We start from the raw sequence: 24,783 nt of genomic DNA, 5'->3' as shown, positions 1-24,783 counted from the left end.
ATATATGCAGTAATCACAATAACAGCATCTTTGAAAAATAAAAAATCTGCATTTCTTACATTTAAAGTAAGTGTGCATTAATGAACTAAAAAAACTTTAACGAATAAATCTATAATACCATACTATTACTTGCTTTTAATAAATTAAAATAAACATACAGTTTTTTCCCCGTAAAGTTTTAGACAATTTACATTGAGAGTTGTCGATGTATAAGTATTATACGAGCTATATTTACAAATACGGAAAAAACTTTACCGATTGTACTCAAAAGCCTCTGTAAAGTTCTCCCTGAACCACTTGAACTTTACTTACTGATCCAGATACGCATACCCTTATTTTTGATTCATCTATTTAAATCACAATATAGCATAGCTTTTCGTTGTCGATGTTATCATTCACCTTACGACAGTTGAAACAAAGTTACAATGTAACTAATCCATACAAATGAAACGCAGAGATCTTTATCATTTTACTAAAATATACGTTTTATTTAATTGAGTAAGGTATAACATTTTGATCTGATAACAGTATGTTTGTATACTTTTATGTATTATAAAGATATTAATTTCAGGGTTAATTCTCACAATGGTACAACATCGAAAAACGTTTTATATGCAAATTAAATAATGAACGTTTTTTAGTGCGACTTGCTTAATCTGCATTGATACATAAAAATTTAACAGTTCACTCATTAATGAATAATTCATTACTTTAAGCTCTTGTATACATCACAAGCTTTTTGTATCGAGTCAAAGAAATAAATTTAAATAAACTCTTTTTGCTTGTCTTTTTAATCTCTTTGAAGTAACGGTATATACAGCGTGGCGCGTAAGCGCATTCTATGTGTATTTTCCGCAGGTAGCTTTTCAAATTAACGGAAAGGCACGTGAAAAGCTCTCAATCGCAGCGCATCTCGAAATGTTTACCCTGTGCGGAAAATGCATTCAAAGGCATTGATTTGAATTTTAAATCTTGAGTGCGCCCCTGACGCAAGCCAATTGAAATTCAACGGCCGTGAGAAAAATCCTTGTATTACTTAAATATGTATGTAATATGAACAGAGCCGTACTAAGGATTTTTAATAGCCCTAATTTTGAATTACAAAATACCTATTTGCCTAATCTCACAATATTGCCGTATAAATAACACTTCTAAGCATTGTTCATAAGATGTATAAATTAAAGAGTCCATCAAAAATATTTTTCCACATTGCCATAAACGAAAAGTAGAACGGACATATTTGCTGCGATGCTGCAACACGCAGGATCTAACATAAATATCGTTTTCATTTTAACTTTCCGAATTCACATCGAATCAAGGGTTTGCTTTTATAGCTAATTCAAATTAATTCTAAAGTCATTATATACCCATAAACCACCTTATACCGATACCCAAACATAAAACGAACTATACAACATAATCCGAAAATCTATACACATGCTGCGACAAAAGGCGAGCAATAAAAATTATATTGTTATGATCGTTAAAATTATATAGAGCGGAAGTTATTTTTATATCCGGAAAGGACGAGATTTGTTGCCGCCTTCGGAAAGCTGCGTTTTTATTTATTTATACATAAAATATGAATGAAGGAATGCCCCACGTAGGGGCGAAGGGCGGGCATACCGCCCTCGGGGAAAGCGCAGGTCTACTTTATTTGTTTACTACCTCCGAACAAAGCCTCCTTCGGAGATACGGGTAACATACATACTGTATAGATATGCTTCTCAAGTATACGTTCCGTAGCATCTTGGCCGCCTAAGCGAATTAGGGCGGAATCTCGATCGGATAGGCTTAATTAAACGTCAGGTTCAACAGTGACCTGGTGGCGAGGAGATAGCAAGACGAGGTGTTGAATTTTCTCTACTCTCGGTCCTTGGTGTGCAATTGACGAAATCGGATCGGTGTGTAAATTTCGGATCTGTTGAATAATGCAAAAGGATGACTAGGCTTTTGAACGTGGCGATTTTCGATCTAAAATAGTATCATACACTGCATAAGAATCTTGAATGTTGACTCTTATATTGAACATTAATAATTCATCTGAATATATTGTGAAATCTAAGTGGCCCAAGATATTTGGGCACAATAATATGTATTATACTGCAAGATGATATATTAAAAAGTATTTAATTCAATCTAATTATATTAACAAATTATTTTAAAGCATTTAAGGTAAACATATATGTCATTAAAATGGCTACTAATAGGCTCTGGCAACTTGAAAACAAATATGGTAATTTAGTAAAACGCATTAACACATATTGCATTTATTGTGATGCAATTAGTGTTTTGTGATAATATAACAAAAAATATGCAGTACAAATTTCTAAGGGATTTTTATTCCTTCGAAACTCTACAAAAGCCTTTGGGTATCCTTTTTCAAGGCAGAGTTACGACAATGATAAAAATATACTAGCATTACTCCGACCTTGAGTATATATTTTTTAAATAAGTATGGAATAATAAATACATAAAGATTATATTTAAAATCTTTTTTTTTTCAAAATTTTTGTAATAGATTCTAAATATATATTATACTATAACTTCGCAATTTGTGTTTCTTCTTAAGAAATATTTTTAAGAAGAAATGATCGAATTTACATTTAATTATCATTAAATTAAAAATATCATATTTAAATGGGTTAAAAAAAATAATGAATTTAATTCACAAAATTCACAGCTGCATTCAGAGCAGATAGTACGAGAAGGGACAAATATTTCAGAAAACTCTAAAAATTTGACAATAATTTTATGAACGACTGTGTATTACGATTTGCTAAAACTTCGTTTTAACTTCTTTGAACCTTGCTGTTCAATAAAAAAAAATAGGAATGCAATGATCAAGAACGCAGGAAGGCAAGTTTATAAGACTAAACTAGCTTTAAAATATCATTAAAAGTTTTTAAACTCTAGATATTATTTTATTAATAAAGTATAAATAGTTTGCTTATAATTTAATAATTTACTTTGTCGCTGTGCGAATCTCATAGAAGCACAAATATTTTTAATCAGTATAATATAGATATAACTGATCGTCTTACTATTTTAATCTGTAAAAACTTACACGATACTTTTTAAATTTTAATTTAAAGCAATGTTTTTGCTTTTTTTATTTTAACATATTGATTAATTTGTGTTTAGAACACCTGCATCATTAATCACAAATTGAGAGATCACCAAAACGATCACTTGAACAACGAAAAAAATATTCACCCACACTACAAAATTACAAATGTTAAGACCTCACACATCATACAACAGAAGAGATTACTATCACAGACAAGCATCAACAAAGAAAATATTTTATTCAACGTTAGACGTTAACCCTCCATTACCACCGCCAATAAAAACAATCATGTGTATGAGAAGAAGCGCGCTAGAGACAATACATTTGTTTTCTCTTAAGGTGTGAACACATTTTGGAGGCGTATTCAAGAAGCAATGCATTTGGTTCCTCAACATTCTTAGAACTATATATATACTACGATTCGCTAGAACTATCCCGAACGATCAATATAAGATATGTGATACTAGGTCACATCAGGGGCAGACTCTATAGAGGCTTTGAGGCGAAGACTCGAACAGACAAGAGCAGAGCAAACGAACGACATAGACAGATTGACACAAAAGACTTCACGGTGACAATCCTAGCTACTCTTCCTATACTCAGCCAATATTTCTTATATTTAATAAAAAGTTGTTGCTATTAAATAAACTGTTATCATATTTTTAGACGCCTATACAAAGTCACACCCTTCAGTCTCAAAACCCATAAACTTATTATCATTTAAATGCATCATTGTTTTGCCTGCTATCTTAATTAATAATAAATTTAAACTTAAAGGTATCTTTACTTTAAAATTCATGTTAAATATAAATATAAATGCTAAATAGATATTTAATACAATATTTTAAATGCCTAATATATAACGCAAAAATGTAAATTTTTCTAACGGAACTATTATACATGACCAGGTAAAACACTTTTTTAAATACGCATTGACCGTGAAATTGCACTTGTCGAATATAAGTGGTAAAAGTGCAATAAAAAAATTTAAAATAATCTTCACACTCGCCAGTAAGTTTATTTATATGTTATAAGAGAATCCAGGGATTTAGCATCCAAAAATGCATCAACAACATCCGTTCGTAATTTTTACAAAAACAAAAATAAATATGACATTGATAGGTGTTTTTTTTTTTAATATTGTCAAATCTCTTCCTGTTTTAACTCAAACGGTCACAGCGCGACGGAAATAAAAATTATAATTAACCTCGCAAATGAGAGTTTATCCGAACTCATTCCAAACAATGTTACGCCAAATATAGACCGAAAAAGCTGCCGCTCTTTTTCCCGACAACTCTAGACCAAAATCCAGAGTTTATCATAATAATAGACGTTACATAAAAATATATTTTATGTACATACTACATAGTTATATTCCGAAAAAGATTTTCTTTATGTAGCATTCGCAAAGATATCAAAGATCCGCCTATAAAACACATAATTATTTGAATTCAATAAATATATTTCATCTTGTAAAATCCAAAAAATATTAAAATATAAATTTGACATATTGAGATATATTATATTTCAATTCTTACAGCACTCGTTAAAAAAAGTCGTGAAAATCTGAAAAATTGTAATATAGTGTTTTCCACGAACAAGCGAACAGAGAAAAAAAGGAAATATTGAAACAATATATTATAAAAGAAACCTTCATAAATTTAATCATATTAATTGGCACAAGATGGAAATATAATACTTGCTGAAAAAGGCTTTGCACGATGACGACTTGAGTACGACGCAAAAAATACATAAAATTTTGCGCGAGACATTTTTAATCTTTCAAGCTCGTAGTTTTTAATTTTGCGTTGCTGCAAAGTCTCAGGACAGAGAAATTTGATTTCTGACTATGTAATAATTTCACATTACACTTAAACGAGAAATTAAGGACTTTATTCTTATATGAAAAATGTTACTTTAATGTATATTTTTATACGTTTAAAAAACGTATGTATGTATACATTATACAATGATGCGAATTTAATATAATATTTTTTTAATTATATTCACCGAAATTGACAGGGTGCCATAAATTACTTTCCCCAGTATGGTAATTACCCATTATTGATAGCGAAAGTCGTTAAACGAAGACTTTCAGCGGGAGATAAAGGCAAACGACAGTGTAGACGATTTTTCTTCATTTTCCCACACCAAGTTTATTCCTATATTATTTTCTTCTTCGTCTTTACTCTCTCGCCTCTCTTCTCCTAGTAAGGATCGGCATTTCATTCAAGACGTCCGTCAAACGTGACAAAAGATCACATCTCGTCGCCTAGTGACGAGACGTGACCTTTCATCATTTGGCCCGTTTGTTTCGTATTGGGTTACATGTAAAAGATATTTTTTAGAATACTCCGAATAGGCGTATTTAGTAGTTCCTATATTTAGAATAAAATTACTTAATTATTTTTAACAATGATACGTCACGTGGTACATGAGCCCGTAATAAATGTTTAAAAATATACATACTTTCTTAGAAGCTTATAAAAATATTCGAATAGTAAAATATTTTTTATGATTTTCTTTACTACCCTAGTCAGCCTTATCTTTGCTTTAATAATCTAAAAACTAGATACATTAATAATCTGACAAGAAGAAACCGATCATTGTGGGAATCGGCAGATTTCAAAAATGTATGGAGGCTTTCCACGAAATTACGCCATAAATTTTCCTGTTAGTGAACCTTAATTTCTTAATTAGCAATATCTGTTATTAAGATTTTTTGTTTACGATTCGGGTATAAATACATAAAGCTAAAATTTCCTCGCAACTTGACGCTCTGCAATTAATCAAAAAAGATCAATACGTTACAAATTGATCTACTACGTTAGGGATACAAATTTAACGGGCTTATTGCCATTGCAGACCTATGAACGATATTTAACAGAAAAAGCGCATTAACAATATTATTATCAATAATATTTAATGACAACTAATTAAGCAAATAATAATATATATGTAATACAAACTTCATGAAATTAAAAATCAAGTAATAAAAATAATATATGCGGCATTTAAAATTAAAATAAAAATATATATAAATCAGAACTCTCGAAAAGTAATACTTATTCTATATTACTATTATAGACTTTCTAAATAATGAGTTTAGAAATACTTCAGATGATTATTTCGGTCAAGTCTGTTGATCGATACGAAAACAACCAAAAGCAAATTTGTCAGTAAAATAGATATTAAAAAGCACAAAACTTTGTTATGTTTGAAACATACAATACATGCTGCTTTAGGTTTAACTATAACTATATAGTTATTTAGAACGTTTTGTTTTTTAGCAGACATTGATAAGTTTATCAATATCTTATTTCATCATTTAAAAACTACATTATTTATACAGTTAGTATTTAACTGTTTAATAAATGATTTTGTGTTTGAATTACGATGTCCCTTAGTGCAATTTAAGATTTAGTCTGTAATATATTACAATTATGTTACTGAAGTGTCTTTGGTGGTTATTTAAAATGTAATAAGAGGTAAGAAATAGCTGTTATTTAAAAACAATAAAATATATAGAAGGTTGTATATGAACGTATTTAATTTATTCAATTCTTATACAAATCTATTTTAGATGTTGTCATTTTCTTTAACCTTTATATTTCTACATATACAAAGTCTGCCTCTAGACGAATAAAATAATATATAATCCAGTTCTATAAATTTAATAATATTATTAATTAAAAATATATTTGATTAAGCTCAAATAATCAGACTACCTTTACTTAAGATGAATTTTATACATAAATGTAATTTTTAAAAACTCATTTTTTTTTTTAAAAAAAGTGACATTGAATGAAAAATTAAATGCAGCAATCTGAACCATCTCATATTGCAATCTTCAGACTACAAACCAAAGTAATTGGACACGATTCTTATTGCAACGTTTGAATATTCTCGGGAGCTTTTAAAGCTTTCGCAAAAGCTGACCGGATTTCGTCGCATTTTTGAGCCACAGTCGGAGTTTTGTTTCAAATTTTCCCAAATATCGACACGACCACCACCCCTCGTTGGGAGCCGTGAGTCGAATTTCAAACGAACACACAAACACACGCCCATCCCAAATTCTCCGATGCGCCAATAGCTTTTACGGAATACATTTTCCAGTTTTCCTCTAATTTTTACCCTCCGATAATCGAATAGCTCTTTTAATGCGCTTCCTAATTGGAACACAAGCGGATTTCGAATAAAAAAAATATCGCTAATTTTTTGTCAAGGGTCAAATTAATTGGTTTAGTACTCGAAAAATTGACTTTTGAAATGGTTCATCTTCCATCTTTGAATATAGATCCTAATTTAATTAAATGATTCGCTATTTAGCCACTTAGCCCGTTTTACCTCTGAACATCTCATATGTAGTATATCGACCGCCTTTAAGCTCGCCTGCGAATGAAAGCTTTTCAAGGTCATTCGCACGGAAATTAAACGATATATGGTCGTATAAAGAGAGAAATAGTTTATAAATAAGAGAGAAATATTTTCAAGGTCATTTCGAGGATGAAAATTGTTTTACATTACGCAACATTTTCTCTTGCCTTATTTTCTTACACAAAATGTAATTTATGTTTAAAAAGTAAATTTAACGCTCAAGCGAAATTGGTTTTTAAAATCAAAGCATATTTTCAATACCGGTATTTCAGTATTTTTAAAATTAATAAAACAAATGGACAATAAAAAAATTACGTAGATAAAATAAACACAATAATGAAGTTACTACTATTTATTAAAAAAAATATTTTTTTAAAAATATTATGCAAACTTTTGCTAGTTAGTAACAATTTTGATCTTGTTTTTATTTTTTTCCCAAAGAAGGTAATATAAATGAAATTACTACACTTATAACATTGTCAAGGTTCAACCACCAGCGCAATTATTTTTAATTTAAATGTAATTTTAACAGACATTCAAGAAGATCAAAACTCGAAATAAAGCGCACAACAATAGAAGAGAGATCTTGCGACCAAATATTTGCGCTAATAATTGGAATATTATACAGACCGTACTTAAATGTTACTATCCATATTATCGCTAAAAAACTACTTTTTGTTTGGAAAGGACGCGCGCTAGACCTGTGCTATTGAAACTTTTTTTTAAATAATGTATTTATGTAAATTGTTTGCTGTCGATTATTCTGAGAGCAAGGGACCCTTTTTGGGTTAAAACTCAAACCCTTGAGAAAAAGTGACCTCTCGGGCTAACCGTCTGAAGTAGAGCGCGTACCTTACTTTGGAGATACACACATTATTATTATTCTTTTACTTTGATTACCGATCGCTGAAGTGTCCATCTAGATAATTTCACTTGAAGCGTAAATCTTAAGTTTTAAATCTTAAGAAAAATCAGCACGTCTCAAAAGTAAGGTCACATAGTATTTTAGACACCAATAAGATAAAAATTTCATAACCAAAATATTGCGTTAATTTGTTTTTAAAGGACTCGCGCTAGCTAGACGATACATTATACTTTTCGAATAATACCCATTGGTTCCTGATCGCTGGGGTGGCCATCTGGATCGTTTCTTATTTAGGCGTGAACACATTTCATGGGTGGGTCTAAGAAGCTTTTGGAAGCAATTGGCTCAAAGACTGTCTCAAACCAGCATTATAAAATAAGTGACATTTGGTCACAAAAGAATTGCAAAAAATAGATGACACGAAGACATCATGGAAAAACAGTAAAAGACGAGCAAAGACGAACCAAGACAACATATCGAGCCCAAAGAAATCAGCAGATTGTTCATAGAGTATCACGAGTACACATCACGACAGATCCCAATTATGCCATTAAAATCTCAGCCGACAATAATACAACTTGACACGCCAGCAAAGAATCTTTGTATTCCATCGCCTGATAGTAGCATCTACATGTCTATATATATTATAACTCATGAATGTTAAATATAAAATAAACTGCGACTAGCTTTTCCGGCGTCTTTTTGGCTACAAAATCAAATCCCTTCAGCCTTTAAGCCCAAAAAGTATTAAATATAAACATTCTATGTAGTCAACCACATAGTATGTTTGTGTAATTATTTATAAATATCAATAAAGTACTTTATTGTATTTTTGTAACAAACAAAGGTTTGCTATATAACCGTTATTTATGAAAATATGTTGAATTATACTTTAACTTATTTGTTGTTTTAATCCAATTATTTTATGAAATTGAAACTAATATTTTGTTAGTTATATAGCCATTAATACAATATTTATTATTTCACTTATGACTAAACTAATAAAAGCGTTCCCATTTATTTTGTAATAATATTTTACGTGATCATAAACATACGTATTTTTTACGCATTTTTACGCATATAAATTATAAACATTAATAATAATAATATTTTGATTTTTTACAGGCTACAAAACTATTTTTTTATTTACAAATTACTACCCACTTCTAATTCATTGTTATTGAAATATAATACGGTAAATATATCGAACACAATGAGTATCAAATTATTGCTAAAGACATCTTATAAATAAGAGATCTTGAGAAACATGTGGATGATTCACGAGAGATAATACTGTTACACATCTCGCTAGGTAAACAAGCGCAGATCTTCCTCTGATCTAATATACAAATAAATTTGGGAAAGAAAACAAATTTGTTTGTTATACTACGCACTCGTGTTCCGATCCCAATTCAAATGACATCTCATTATTCACAAGCAAAAACACACAGCGTGCGGAAAGTCTTTGCGATTGTGACCCGAAATCTATTTCATGATATTCACCGATACTTTTTTGTATGACTCGAACGAAAAATCGGTAAAAGTTTTGAAAAACATTAAAGTAAACATAGCTGGAAATATCAAGGAGTCTGCTCTATGAATTGCTCCATTGGAAAAATAATAAAAATTCACGTTTATTGTATTTTTCATGAACGCGAAAAACGTATCGCGTATCGAAAATATAGACTACGCATATAAAGTACGTTATTATGACACGTATTTGAAGAGGAATGTTCTGTGGAACAGCGTTCGATATATTATTATGTACGACATGTGTATGTTTACTGTAGAATACATCAAATCAGTAGTAGTTATGACTTGGTTTATTGCAGCTAAATAACGTTGGATTCAATACAATGCATTTTATGTTACTAATATACTGCTAATCTATGAATATGACATTAATAATAAAAATTAAGAAACCTTTCAAGTAATTAAACTTTGAGATAGATAAAAAAAATGTAACGGACATGCGAGAACCTATTTATTATTGCCAAAACTAGGCAAAACTCTGGCAACAAATTCTTTGGCGGGTCTCAACGGTAAGATGACGATCGGCGGGACCTCGTCCACCGATCTCTCAAATTATTATCCAACATATAACTAATTAAAAACTATAACATTTGATTTAATAAATAATACTGCAGCGGCTCAATTGTGTATAATTGCCACTCGTCTGTCAAATACATTTTTTTATATTACAGTTCATATTAAAATTAACTAAAATAATTTAAAGTGTATGATAGTAATATAGTGTCACATAAAGTTACATATTTTTCTTTAAGGCAAAAATAAGCTTATTTTTTTAAATGAAACACCACCATGGCACAACCTTTTTCTGCAGATTACGTCATAAAAAATAAAAATTAAATAAATCCGACGCAAATGCCTTGACGAAAGATAACCAGTGGAAATTTGTTATATATTCTATAAAACTACGCAGCGGCCACCCTTTCGTAATTGTCCATCCCATAGAAAGAGGCAGAAAAAAACTTTTACCAAGAGGAAGCCGACCTAATTTCGAGAAATCTAAAATCACAAAAGCCACCGCTTCTCTCTTCGCATCATCGGGTCTAACTTGACGTACTAAATTCAGAGTTAAACCAGCTTTTAAAACATCTATAACCTATGGACGCATCCATGGAAATTTTACGTTTAACTAACATAATTAAATATAAACTACGTGACGATTTTAATTGGTACACAAAGCTAAAATAATTACAAACCACGAACTTAAAAATAAAAATAAACACCACTGACAGAAATATATGGGCATATATGATTTTATTATTAGACCGCGTATTAAATAATGTTTTTGTCAGATAACATTATATTCTAAATTTATATGTAAATCTGTAAAAAAAAATTAAAATTAAATGATATATTTTTCACTGCAAGTGTCTAATGAGTTACAACAAGGTAAATACGATTAAACAACACTACTAAATAAGTAGTAAAGCATCAAGCTGAAATCGAAGTCAGTATATCAGTGATATCTATTTTAGTAATTATAAACTATAATTAACTAATAATCAACAAATATCGCTATGCACGACCTAGCTTGATTTTATATTTATTATTTATCTGAGAGATTAAAAAAACATTGATTGTAATTAAGAGTATATTATAGTCGATACTTTCGATCTACCAAATATAATATAAATTAAAAAATACTAAGTAGTACATCTGCGATTAAAAAAAAACACAGGACTTTCTTGTATTATTCACCAATTTATGCTATTACGCTATTGTTCTGGATATACATATATAATATATGTATGTATATATATATAGATATATATTTATAATTGCCAACCACATTATGCAAACACTGATTTATTTAAGACGTGCCGTTATTTTCTTAATGGTTTGCATAAAAGCTTTTCTTGAAAGCTTATTTTTATAAAGCTAACTTTAATATTTTTTGTGCTATAGGTACAATATTAATCTTCAACAATCAAATAAGTACTTTTTCATAAGCGAATAATTGAAGATAAGATTTTTATTGGATGTTTTGTAATGTGATATTATAATCTAATCGTATACTTTGTTATTGCAAACAATACTATTTTTGTGTTTCTTAATTTTCCCTTATTTATGTAAAGCTTAATAAACGAAAAAAATCAACTATATCACTTTGTGGGATTTAAGAAACAACCACAACAAAGTCGCGCACAAGGCTTAAAATTAAAACATAATTTGGATTGTTTTTATTAATTGTTTAGGTAAAAACATCGTTTAGTGATAATTATTTTTTTTAATTAAGACTGAATTTTGTAATATTTTTAAGGTATATATCTATATATAAATTTGTTATTAAGCAAATGTATACAATAAATTTAGTCGAAAAAGGCTATATATATATTATAAATATAAATAATCACTTCAATCAACCCTTTCACTTTCAATCCGCAAACTTTTTGACATCTCCTCGTAAATACAAAGGTACTTGTGTCCAAATCGAATACAGAAATAAATTAGGTAGAAATGGGCTTTTTTTATTGAATCGTCAAATGTGCGTAAGGTCATCTAAGGGTCCCACAAATAGGTTTCCATCATCAGAAAGCGATTTGTGCGGGTGATAAGCCTTCCTTCGATTGAATGCGCAGCTTCATCCAGACGCGATCCGGCGTATCGCTAGCCCTAGGGACATTTTCCCTATCCGCCGACAAGAAACTCCTCTACTTTCTGAGAAACGAGAAATTGAAACGGAAAACATTGTGTTCCGTGTGGAAGTGCATGACCTCGAAAAAAAATGGAATTCTCTTTGCGCAGCGCGTTTAATATTTCAAAGTCGCTTTGAAAACATTCGCGTTGGTAATCGTTCAAATTTCGCCTGTTTTTCGTCGGAGTTGCCTCTGGAACGTAATAAAGTGACAGAATTTACTGCTTGGATTTTGCGCAGACGAGGAGACAAAAAATAGACTTAGTTATTTGCGAAAATTGCTGGAAAACATTTAAACGTCTTCCGTCTCTGCTAATTTTCTCGCCTACATTTGTTTAAAATTTATGTCGACTGTTATTGTATAAATTATTTAAGTTAAAGTTTAAATGATAATATTTTTTTAAACTAGATTAATTGAATAAATCAAGATAATATATCTCTTAATAAATGTATCAACGTAATCTTGAACGAATTTCCGTTATTCCCATAGATAATCGAATTTCGCACTTTTTGCAATTATAAATTGGCTGGTAAACTATGTATTAAATTTTCGACTATCTTTCGATGTTAAATGTAAGTTTTTTATTATTTAGTTGCTTTATATAAACTAAGTTTGCAAGTATTGCAGCATCACAATACGAATGTGTATTTTTAAACCCTGTGAAGTAATAGCTACAAAATATGTGAATTAAATATACGACTAAAAACTCGCATTAAAAAGCGATTCAGTTCAGCTGAAATAAGTTATTTTATGTTTATCCTGGACTTAACAAAAACCAGAAAAAGAAAGAATTCATTTTTAAATGCAATTAGGTTTATGAGAAAGCCATTTATATATCAATATACAATTAAATAAGTGTATATACTATTTACTGTCTAATTAACTTCACAAACTTAAATCGGTATAAACAAAAGTTATTCTTCAGAACCTTGCTATAAATGCTAACTTTTCATTCGTAACTTTTAATTAATACAGTGATATTATTTTTAATTTAAACTATCACTTTAATTTTCATGTTTACAAGCTCATGTATTTACTAAAAAAGTAAAAAGTTCCACGGTAAAAAGGTATTACTGTAATATGTACACAGTGAAACAGACACGGTAAGAATTCGGGAGTTTTTTATATATTATTTTATTTTTCAATAATATTATCCCATTTTCTCTTTATTTATTATTTATTTTAAGGAACCATTTATTATATACAATTTATAATTCAGTATTTTATATCCATTAATTAATCAATTTAAAACCTTTTGACTACATCCACAATATTATTCATAAGTATCACAAACCGTAATGGACACAACTAGGGTTTTTCTTTAGGCAAAAAAGGTGCCGGAACCTACTACTTGTCACACATTTTACAAAAAAAAATATATTCAAATATCATTTTAATTAAATTAAAAGCAGCTTTTTTTATGCCACAAAGCTCATAAAAAAAAATATTCCTGTTTTTAAAGAATAACTAAATAAGTCATACTTTTTTGACTAGTGAAAGATTCTGGATTTTGCAAATATTTAATAAATGACATCAATGTCTGTTTTTTCGATTATATAATTTATCTTCAATTACCCGTCGAAATTTCGGGCTTAGCTCAGAATTGATATTTTCTAATTGTTCTAACAAAAAAAATTAAGGTCCATTCGACTGTCAATAATAATCGTGAATCAATTGTTAAAAACAACTGTTCCTACTTTACAAAAACATAATATAAAACCGGTTGGATTATCGAAAAAGAAAATATCCCCAAATCGTTATGCATTCTGCCGATTCCCATGCGTATTTTTTTCTTATCGGAGCGGATTTTTAGATCACCATAGCAAAGATAAATCCACCGGCCGGTTAGAGTAATATAAAATTACAATAAAATATCCAAATACTTTCAATCTTCCGAGAAAGTATGCATTTTTTCAAACATCTGCCACGAATACCTTCGGAAAGGTTTCTTATCCGAGTGTCTTTATTTATTACTTAAGCAAAAATAAACAATTTTTCGTTATTCCCAGACCCCTATTAAAACCTTTCAAGAAGTCTGCATATTAGGCTTAAGCCCACCTTTAATTATGCAGCGTTATAAAAAGGCAGTGGTTATAAGCCTTTTAAAAATATTAATATAAAAAATGCTTTATAAAATTGGATCGAGAATCGAGAATTCTTGATTTAACATTTTTCTCAAGAAATATTTCTCAATAAAAAATAAATTTGTCCAGAAAAATTTATGTCATTTGATAGATACTAAGAATCTAAATTAAATCCAAATAATAATAAAAAACGCTTAATGTTGTTTTTTTTATTTTTGGATTCCCTCCCCCCCCCCATCCTGGAAAAAACGGGAAGGACGTCAATCTAAAAAAATATTATTTAAATTGTAATTTCAATAAAATTAAATTAAAATACATTTTCACCGGTATATTGTAGTTTTACCAGTAAAAATATATTTTATCTGGCAAGTTATATTTTCACTAGCGAAGTCAAAATACATTTTCACTAATAGTTATATATTTCTATTAGTGAAAATATAATTTAACTTGTAAAATTATTGCTATTTTATAACGTATGTCGCGAAACGTCTATTCGCTGCTCAAACCCAAACCTAACATAATAAAAATTCTAAAACGAATTATGGTTTTAGAATTGTTATTTGGTCTCATTGGAATAGTTATTAAGTCTAAAATACAAGCAATATTAGCGGAAGAGGAAATATAGACAGATGTCGCATCTCGCATATTGGCCATATGCTTTAAAAATATGATCGCAGTCCCCACTGATATTTCTACAGATTTCTGATATGAGAAAGTGTATTCAAACTGAATTTTGGTCAATAAGAGAGCGCAAAAACAATTATCACTTCTCAGAAGTAAAAAATTCACGTCAAAAGCAATAAAATCGTGTCGGCGTCGCAGTGGAAACGCTCTTTACCGAGCGTTACTGCGAAAATCTCACTCCATCCTAATGGCATATATTCTAAATATTTCTCAGTCTTAAAGGCCATACGAAAATATTGTCGCGCTCTCATCCTCAATAAAATAAAAGCTTATATCATTACTCTTAAATACTAATGCAAAATAATTATGAGGAAATAGTTATTACTTATACTGTCGAATTTATAACAGGTTTATTAGCATTTAATCTTGATCCCTAGCAACTATAAGTATAGACTACTTGTATATTATTTAAGAAAAATGTAGCACACCAAATTAATAGTAAATATTATTTATGAATTAATAAACTGTAAATTTATTAAATTAAAACAATACTTTTGCTGTATCTGATAATTATCTAATAAAAACGTCAAAAAATAACCAAACTCTTGCCTAACTTGAGTACATTTCAGTAATAATATGTAATTGTATATTGTGCCTAATTGAATTTCACCAAAACGTAACAAAGTGACAAAACTTACCGCCGAGTTTCCCGCAGACAACTCTGAAGGAAAAAAATCGCACTTCGTTATTTGCGAAAATTGGGGAGCAAACAAATTTGCACAATTAAATAATTAAACAGCTACAGGCGGTTAATTTGCCCGTTTCCATTTATTTTGGACTAACGGAACGTCTTGAAGCGCTTCTTTTTCTGGATAACGAATGTCAAGATAGAATTTATAACTGTTGCGAAAAAAACACAAAAAGATGTGTAAATGTACACTAAGTTAATCGAATTAAAACGAAACTTATTTTTGTACTCATTGTGAAAAAAATAGTTATTTAACTTTTGAAAACAGAGAGATAGTGGCGGCTCTTGATAAAACATGCACAGCTTTTCTATGAAATGCTGAGAGTTTTAAAATAACTGAAGCAGCTTACTAATTGCTCAGGTGCTCTAACGTCATTAAATACAATTTTTAATAAATGAAATATGTCTGAATTATATTTTACTAATAAGCTTCAAGTTTTTTTGCACTTGAATCGAATTATTTTATAAATGAGGAATTTTCAAGTGGTCCACTTAATATTCACCCGTCACGAAAATTCAAACAGAAAATTTGTCACATCACATTTAGATCAATAACCATCGAATTTCCGACTACGTCAAAGCCGTGCCTAATAACGACTGGAGAGAGAGAGAGAAATCGAATCGCGAAATTATTTAATATTTACGCTTCGATTTGCGAGCTTATAAACGCGTACATTTGAATAAACGATATATTTATGAGCGATGAAGAAAAAAATGCTTCTCACCTCGGTAGCCGGAGAATGGGGCTTTTTATCTGGGAGAGGATCTGCGCTTCCTCCTCTCAAACCACCCTGATAACCAGTTCCTCTTCGATCTCGACGATAGCGTCGCCATATAAATCTGGAAAAAAAATATTACATCATTATAATGTTTGTGACCTTTGTGTGACCTACAAATAAATTTAATTGAATACAAGTATCTAAATATATATTTTAGAATTCAATGATAAATGCGATTCTATTGAATGTGATTTACTATGAAAAATATATAAATCTTATATTTTGTACAAAAATGAAAGATAAAGTTATATATCTAATAGGTTGTAGTTTATATTATTTTCATATTTTATTTTAAAGATCGTTTTTTGTGGAATTTTAAGCATGTCATATAAACTTATTTATACATTACTATCACATATAATTCGAAACATATACAAAAGCTTGAGATGATCAAGAACACTTAATTTAAAAAAAAAAAAAACGCTTTTTAGACAAATCCTCACTGAGGATAAAAATTGATCCAATATAACGTTAATTTGGAAAAAATAATATTTCTACTAAGCACCACTTACAATTAACGAAACTGAAAATAGCAACAGACAGTAAAAGAACAGAGTTATCCGGTTGAAAGAGAATTGAGTTTCACCATAACAATGGCAAATAAAAATTGTTACAACTAAACTGTACTTTTTTATGCATCCTCGCATATTTAAGCTCTTATTAACTTAGGGAAGAATCCTCTTACTGCTTAAATTTTTTAGATTTAAGCTGACATAATCACTGAAATATGCTTGAAATTTATCAGAAGTGAATCCTTAAGCTATCACAAAAATGTAAGCAGGTTATCGGTCAAAAAAGTACATACATAATTAATTTAAATTATTTTTTAATTTACAAATAAATCATTTAAAAAACATATATAGTTGATTAATAATTTTTTATAATCAAAATTACCTATAATTTTTTAAGCATATTACAACTTTTTATTCTAGGGAGATGTTCTTACTAATGTAATGAATTTATTTAAAATATTCACTAAATACGTACTATTTAAAAAAATAAAAATAATAGATTGGCTATTCTCACCCAGTAGTACGCTAACCACTTGTAGTACTTTAGGGAAAAGTAGGTGGTACATAAAATATAAACAGGTCGAACCAAAAAAAATATGTTTGTAGTATATTTGATACTTCTAAGCTATAGCTATAACCCAGAATCTGGGTTTAAGGCACACGGGCACGTAGGGTTGTCAATTTACAAAAAATGTGTTTGGTAAAAAAAAATCCAACATACGTTTATTTTCAGATCTAAAAATTCTTTTATAACCCGATCTTATTTAAATTAAAATATGTTAAGAAATGAGAATTAAACATAATATCTGGAAAATATAAAACTACTGAAAGATTATATGCTTTATTTAAGTAATGTTTAAGTCGTGATTTCGATTTTTTTTAAGGAATCAAATTCATACTTTTGAAACCATATAAAAACCAAGAATTATCACAAAAAAAAAGTATTGTGCTTCTTTTTATAAATTTAAAAAAAGAAAAAGAAAAGCTGTAACACGCTCCTACATTTCCAATTTGTGACTTATCGCATTTTTCCCTTCAACGGCTTTATATCTGATTAAGTATCCAGTTAAATCCAACGTATAATCAACTCTATTTGTGTTTAAGAATTTAATTTCAAAAATAAATTTGACACAATTACAGAACCAAATCAATAAGGCTAAATATATCGAATAACGATTCAGTTAAAAATAACTGTTCACCTATTTTACTTCCGCATCGTTTAACCGGAACCCCTGATCATTGTAATTATCTGAAATTTCAAGCTCAATTGAACGAGTTTATTCAAGAGTCGATGGTTAGCTCTTAAATTAATCTATATTTTATAATATAAAATCATATTGTTTGATGCAAATTTAATAAATAAAATCATACATATTGATATTTAAAACGATAGTTTTAGTTAATAATTTGTAGCTATTGAATAATTATATATAAAATGTTGTATCTTGATTATTAAATATGCATTTAAACAATATTTTTACATCTTTGAATTATTTATGCAATTCAATGTATTTTAATAATACTTATATATGTGAATATAACACATCATGTATTCAAAAGGAGCAACTTTAATTTGCTCTAAATTTAACATATTAACCATTATATACTTAGTAACTTTTTAACTTAAAACAAGTGTGACCTACATTTATACAAGCGCTTAAAGTAAACCAAATACATGGATTAAACTGCTCTTTTACACCACAACATGCAGCAGCTCAAAATTAAACACAAAGTTTCCGTATATGCAAATGTTAGATGCATAGCCATGTTAGTTAACTATGAGAAAATGTTTGCAAGTGACTTTTTAATTGCTTCTGATTTATTTAAATATAATAAGTTTGTATTAATAATACTCCATTTGTAATATAAAAATATATTTTGGGATAAAAAAATTACTTGCTTTGATGCTGCAAATATTACTTTTAAATAGCAATCTCAATTTTTTTACGATAGCCTTTAGCTGATTTTTTTACTGACTTTCTAAAGCTCATAATATTTTATATGCTTTATACAAAGACAAATACTAAAGCTCATAATATTTAATATGCTTTATACAAACACATTGAAAACACCTAATATAACTTACAGTCAATAATTGCAAAAAATGCTTATATTTTAATCTTTAATTATAGAAATACCTTGAATTAACAGCCAACAGTTGATAAAACACTCAATGTCGTATCTTCGAAACTTAAGTAAAACTTTAATTTTAATTTTAAGAAAATAGTCCTATTTAAAAATTGTAAAATAATATATTTTTTAACTAGGATAAAGCTATTGTGGATAAAGATTTAATCTATCACATGGGTATAGTAGAAAGCTAAAAAGGTAAACACGAAAAAAGTGAATGTTAGAAAAGAATAAAATAAAATATCAAATGAATATTTTATTTATGTTTCAAATACAAAAAATATATTAATATTGGAAATTACGAACATCTTTAAATTGCAAATTCTATTAAATATAATTAAAGACAAATCTGTACCCCCTCCCCTACATGATTAAAACGTCATGTTTATTAAATATTAGTTCGAATAAATAATAACAAAACTTTGTTCTTGAATTTTATCAAGTTAGATAAAATTAATACCTACATTAAATGAGTTCAAGTGCATTGAACGGTTTTTCAAAAATATTGAATATAAGAAAGAACGTATTATATATAAAAGATGTTTTAAAAATAGCATAAAACCATATGAATATTATCAAAATAGGGTTCTTCGAAGAGCAAAAAATATTATTTTGTTTATAAGTATTTCTTAAAGATGGTATATTTTACTTATTATGCAAAAGTATAAAATATTTTTTCGCTAATTGATGGTCTACAAAATTAAATAAGTAATAATAATATGTAAGAAGTTGACCCAGTTGTCACGTTAAGGCAATATTGGTAACACTGCAGAGGTGGAAAGACTCGTTTAGTGACGCGACGGAAGGACGTCTTCTACTTTTATAACCAACAATAAATATTCCGTAGTGCTAACCTGTGTTTTATTGTCAACACAACACATTCGTCAAAACTAATTTTATTTTGAAAGTATCTATAGTTATGTGTATTTTATTTTTAATAAAAATAAGCAGGCGTATAAGATTTTTTCCAATGCGTCATGCTGGTAATATTTTACACAAATATTATTTATATCGTATTTTTTTATTAAAAAAAATTAAAACAATAAATTATCCTGAACCCCCTAAATAAATTAGCACTATCTCACATATATTTTTTTAGCTTCTCAAAGCTGTCGCCGAAAACATCCTTGTGTTTGTCAAGCTCGTTGAGAAGCTATATGGCTCGTATAAAAGGAGCGTTCTCGAGCGTTAACATCATGGCCGCAACGGTCAAGAATAAGGGACGCGCTCTAAATCTTGAAACTAAAAGTCGCCAAATATTGTCGAATTGTCTACATTTCCTCATGGAAACGCCTTAAACGTTACGCTAAATATTAAATTTTTGTATCTCTAAGCACATATCAAAAAGCACTAGGGATGAACCATACTTTTTCTTGTGTCGCTTTTTTTAAATGTTCTTTATCAACAAGGAGTACTTTCTTTCTTTTTTTTCATTTTACATTTTAATACGCTACTGAAAGTGAATCGTCAATAAATGATTTACGTTACAGGCGCTCCACATAACAACCCCGATGTTTTATCGAAAACTTCTGCCTAGAAAATCTCTATCTTTGATCGAACGTCACTTACAAGATATGGACGAAAGTATTTTTGCTTAAATCACCTCTGCTCAAGCTGTAAAAGAATTACACCGGGCGAGAGAATATAAATAATGTGACAACATGACAATTAACGATGTCAAAAGAAAGTTTTTTGTCAAACAATCATTTCCATGGTGACTCAAAGTATTTTTGTAAAGAGAGCGAATTTAAATTTTAATATTCTAAAATACTTTCAGTTCATCAGTATATATTGAATACTCAGAATTATGAGAAGTTGTACTCCAGATTGAGCTAAATATTAATCGGAGCGACAAATACCATAGTTTACATACATTCAGTGGCAAATTAAGTAACTTGAAAGAAAACTAATCAGACTATTCGACAAACCAAGGTTGCTTAACTTTCAAAGAAGTATATTATGACAAACTTTGCTGAATACTTTTGTAAAGTCGGTTTTCACTACATCAACCTAAATTTTAAAATCGATGGATTTTGTCACCACAAAAGGTTAGCAACTGTGGACACGGAATAAATTCGTACTTTTAGTCTACTAACGCTCGTCGAAAATATGCAATAGAATAATTCATTGTTCGGGAGATTTTTTTGTATAATATCATATGATATTAAAGAAAAATCTCATCTAATTAAATAGTAACCCTTTTATTTTCCAGTTTATTTTTATCGTTACAGATTATTTTATCTCAAATATAAATTTATCTCGTATCACAAAATTGTATTTTAAACTTTTCCGATCCAATTATCCTGTGCGTGTTATTAAATAAATATTTACATTTATAATTTCTTCATTATCGAAACTCGTGTCCCTTTCCATAGCAACATTATCGACCCAAAGGGCGTCAAGGGTTCATAACGACTATCTTCCTCGAAAATTTATTTAAATCAACCAAAAAAATACTCACACGTGTGTTTCTGCGTTGGAACAGTAAGGTTTCGCGAATTAGCGGCGTAAAGAAAAATAACATAATGGAGCCGAAGCGAAAGCTTAATCCCAATATTTTTCAGCCAAAAAAAATACCCCGGCTCATAATTTATGGGCCGACATAATATTGCGAAAAAATGTGTACGTATTAAAATTTCTCGAATTATTCATCGTATTTTCGTTGCTTCAATTTCAGTGCTCAGATTAAACTTGGTGCCGAGTCCGCGTTATTCATAAATCTTTTCCGCTGAGCGCCAAAAACGAAAATATTAAATCAACGCATAGATTTTCATAATTTTAGGGAGCGATATTTCGCTTTAAATAAATGTGCTATATATGTATTATAAATACTGATATTTTAAAGCTAATAATATTTTTTATTGCATTTTATTTGTTTAAATGCTGTTTGAAACAATGCAAAAACTTACAACGTTACTTTACAGCGCCTGAAAGGGAAAGCGTGTCGGATTTGGCCATCTGCCATCTTTTGCCTCTAAAAGCAGTACTCAGAGAATGTTCACAGTGAATTTCACTATATTTTTTGGCATGGACTTGAACTCTTAAACCATACACAAAAAAAACATAAATAGAAATAAAAAAGTAAATGCTCTTAATTTTAACTTTCTTTGTATATGTGATACATAAATAAAAAACATTTTTTTAATACCGCTGATTCACTTAATAAATAAATATTTTTTTAAATTTTTATTCAGTTAAATTATAACATACTGTGATCGGTTAATTCTTGTGCATAATTAGATATTATATATTATAAATTTTAATTTTAATTTAATATTATTATGTTTTAACCTCAATAGTTATAACAATATGTACTACTTTTCGCATGTTACATAAAATATTTATAGTGTGGGAAACATCTGGTTTAATAATTACTTGTAAAGAGTTGCTTATGAAAGGTTCTGTAACATATTTAAAATATTATATTTTGTATTACTTTTGATAATAAAAAGATGACATCTATAATAAACACAGTTTTTGCTTTGACGTATGATATAATACATATGTTATGCTTTTATTTTATAATGGGTTTAAACCAAACTAGATTAATTTATAAATTATTTTAATATTTCTGTATCTTCATAGATAGCAATATTAATTCACCTGGGAAAGATTGGAGTTCACTTTACTCAAAATATATAGTTCTTTTGGAGAAGCATTTACACAATAATTAAACATCATAATCTCATCTAGAATAAATAATAGCAGCAAGCTTTTCTTGCAAATAATATGCAGGCGTTTCAGGCAAAGTATTGCAAAATTCATTGATAAAGCTTCTTACGATTATATACAAGGCAATGACATTTTTGTGTTGGGTGGCATTAAGACATACATAGGTTAATAAATTATTTACTTTAACTAATTGTATTTTTTTTATTTTATAAACTTTATTAAATTATAATAAGAGTTTACTCAAAAATAATTGTAACAATCAGTGAAATAATTAAATGCTGATCGGTGAGGCACCAACCGGCGGAAGATTCTTATATAAAAATAACGGTTATAAATAGACCATTAGTTTAACAAATACATATAGTTTTTATTTTTTAATGACGTACCTAATACCTATTCAGTATTAGCTATATATATATATTTTTTACGTCTTAGATTCACAATACATTTTTGAGAAAAAAATACTCTACGTGTCTCTTTCATGCAATTTCAACTTCATGTTTATGATTTTGCTACTTCTTCTTCTGAGTTTTCAAATGATAATCTCAGTGATAATTTCTCAACATATTTATTTTAATAAAATTGGTTTACTATTTTAATTTTATTTAAACTTTTTATATATATTAAACATTTTTTTCAACCAAATAAAAATACACAATACGGGTGTCAGTACCGGGCGGAGGTGTCGAATTAGTTAGAGTCAGGTTGCTCTAAAAGAAGAAGAAACATGCAGTTGGAAACGATGTAAAGTAGTAGAGCAGTGTTTTTTTTTAATATGGTTGTAGTCAAGTCACATAGTGTTCTAATTGTCAAGTATTTTATACGTTTTTTGACGTACATTTTAAGTTTTTATACTGCGGTAATGGATCAATGTGATTTTTGGTTATTGTGCAATATTTGGTGTCCCGCACAATTTTAATATTTACCCAGTGCTTCCACCAAAATCTCTATAATATCTCTTTTTTATTGTTTAAAGTTTAAAAAAACATAAAAAAAAATATTGTCATCCTCAAGATCTTTATTTCATTGTTTAGCGCCATTTGTCGCTTCCAGGATCTAACTTTTACTAATTAAAACCCCACATCACACCGTAATTAATGATAATAGCTTTCTAGATGTCTTCGTGTCTGCGTGGCTAATGTGAGTGGTTAACCACTCATTAAATTCTTAAGTAAGCTAAAATGACGTTTTCATTCCTGTTTTGTTTGTCAGTAGATAATACCACAAGAAAGAACCTATTTTATTTATTTTGTTGTTTCTTGCGTTTCGTGCCAGTTTTAACAGCACTTAACTTCGTTACTCTTCAGCTGGTAAATATTTAAAATGAAAACATTGAACGTTGAATACGTAATAATAGAAGAAACACTGCTGCTGAATCATAAATAGCTACTACACTGTTTAAAGTTTTATCCTTATTTTTTTCTCTTTAAGATAGTAAGATCTAATAATATTTTTTAGATTGAAAATGCAACCTTAAATGCACACACTCATATATTACAAAGATCGAAGCACAAATTACATGTGCTTTAATACAACTGATAACACAAATTGTCACAAACGCTATTAAGCGATTTACATTCAAGTTATAACTTCTACTCATAAAAATTTTGCCTTCACTATTTCTATGCGTCTTGGGTTTAATTTATTTTAAATATTGTAGTATTTTTTCAGTGAAATTATATTTATACAAGTGAAAATTTACCTTCACTGATAATACACATTCACTGAAAAATTATTTTTATAATCTCTACTTCAT

At 28.9% G+C, this 24,783-nt stretch overlaps 2 protein-coding genes across 4 annotated transcripts in view; one reads left to right on the top strand and one right to left on the bottom strand.

Annotated features, from left to right (window-relative positions):
- The window catches only part of LOC148229411 (uncharacterized), a 138,762-nt gene that overhangs the window by 54,917 nt on the left and 59,062 nt on the right, over window positions 1–24,783 (bottom strand). For all 3 annotated transcript variants that reach the window (XM_088198940.1, XM_088198942.1, XM_088198941.1), the window contains exon 4: window positions 16,660–16,774. In XM_088198940.1, the coding sequence (XP_088055066.1) occupies window positions 16,660–16,774 (115 nt within the window). The remainder of the gene's footprint in view (window positions 1–16,659; window positions 16,775–24,783) is intronic.
- Window positions 1–24,783, top strand: part of LOC148229412 (uncharacterized) — a 212,193-nt gene that overhangs the window by 148,326 nt on the left and 39,084 nt on the right. The gene's annotated exons all lie outside the window — the stretch shown is intronic.

Source organism: Plectrocnemia conspersa, unplaced genomic scaffold (assembly GCF_051122295.1).
Source record: "Plectrocnemia conspersa isolate PC_06_02 unplaced genomic scaffold, ASM5112229v1 ptg000011l, whole genome shotgun sequence".
In the NCBI taxonomy this organism is placed as follows: Eukaryota; Metazoa; Arthropoda; class Insecta; order Trichoptera; family Polycentropodidae; genus Plectrocnemia; species Plectrocnemia conspersa.
This window is presented reverse-complemented; position numbering and strand designations above follow the sequence as displayed.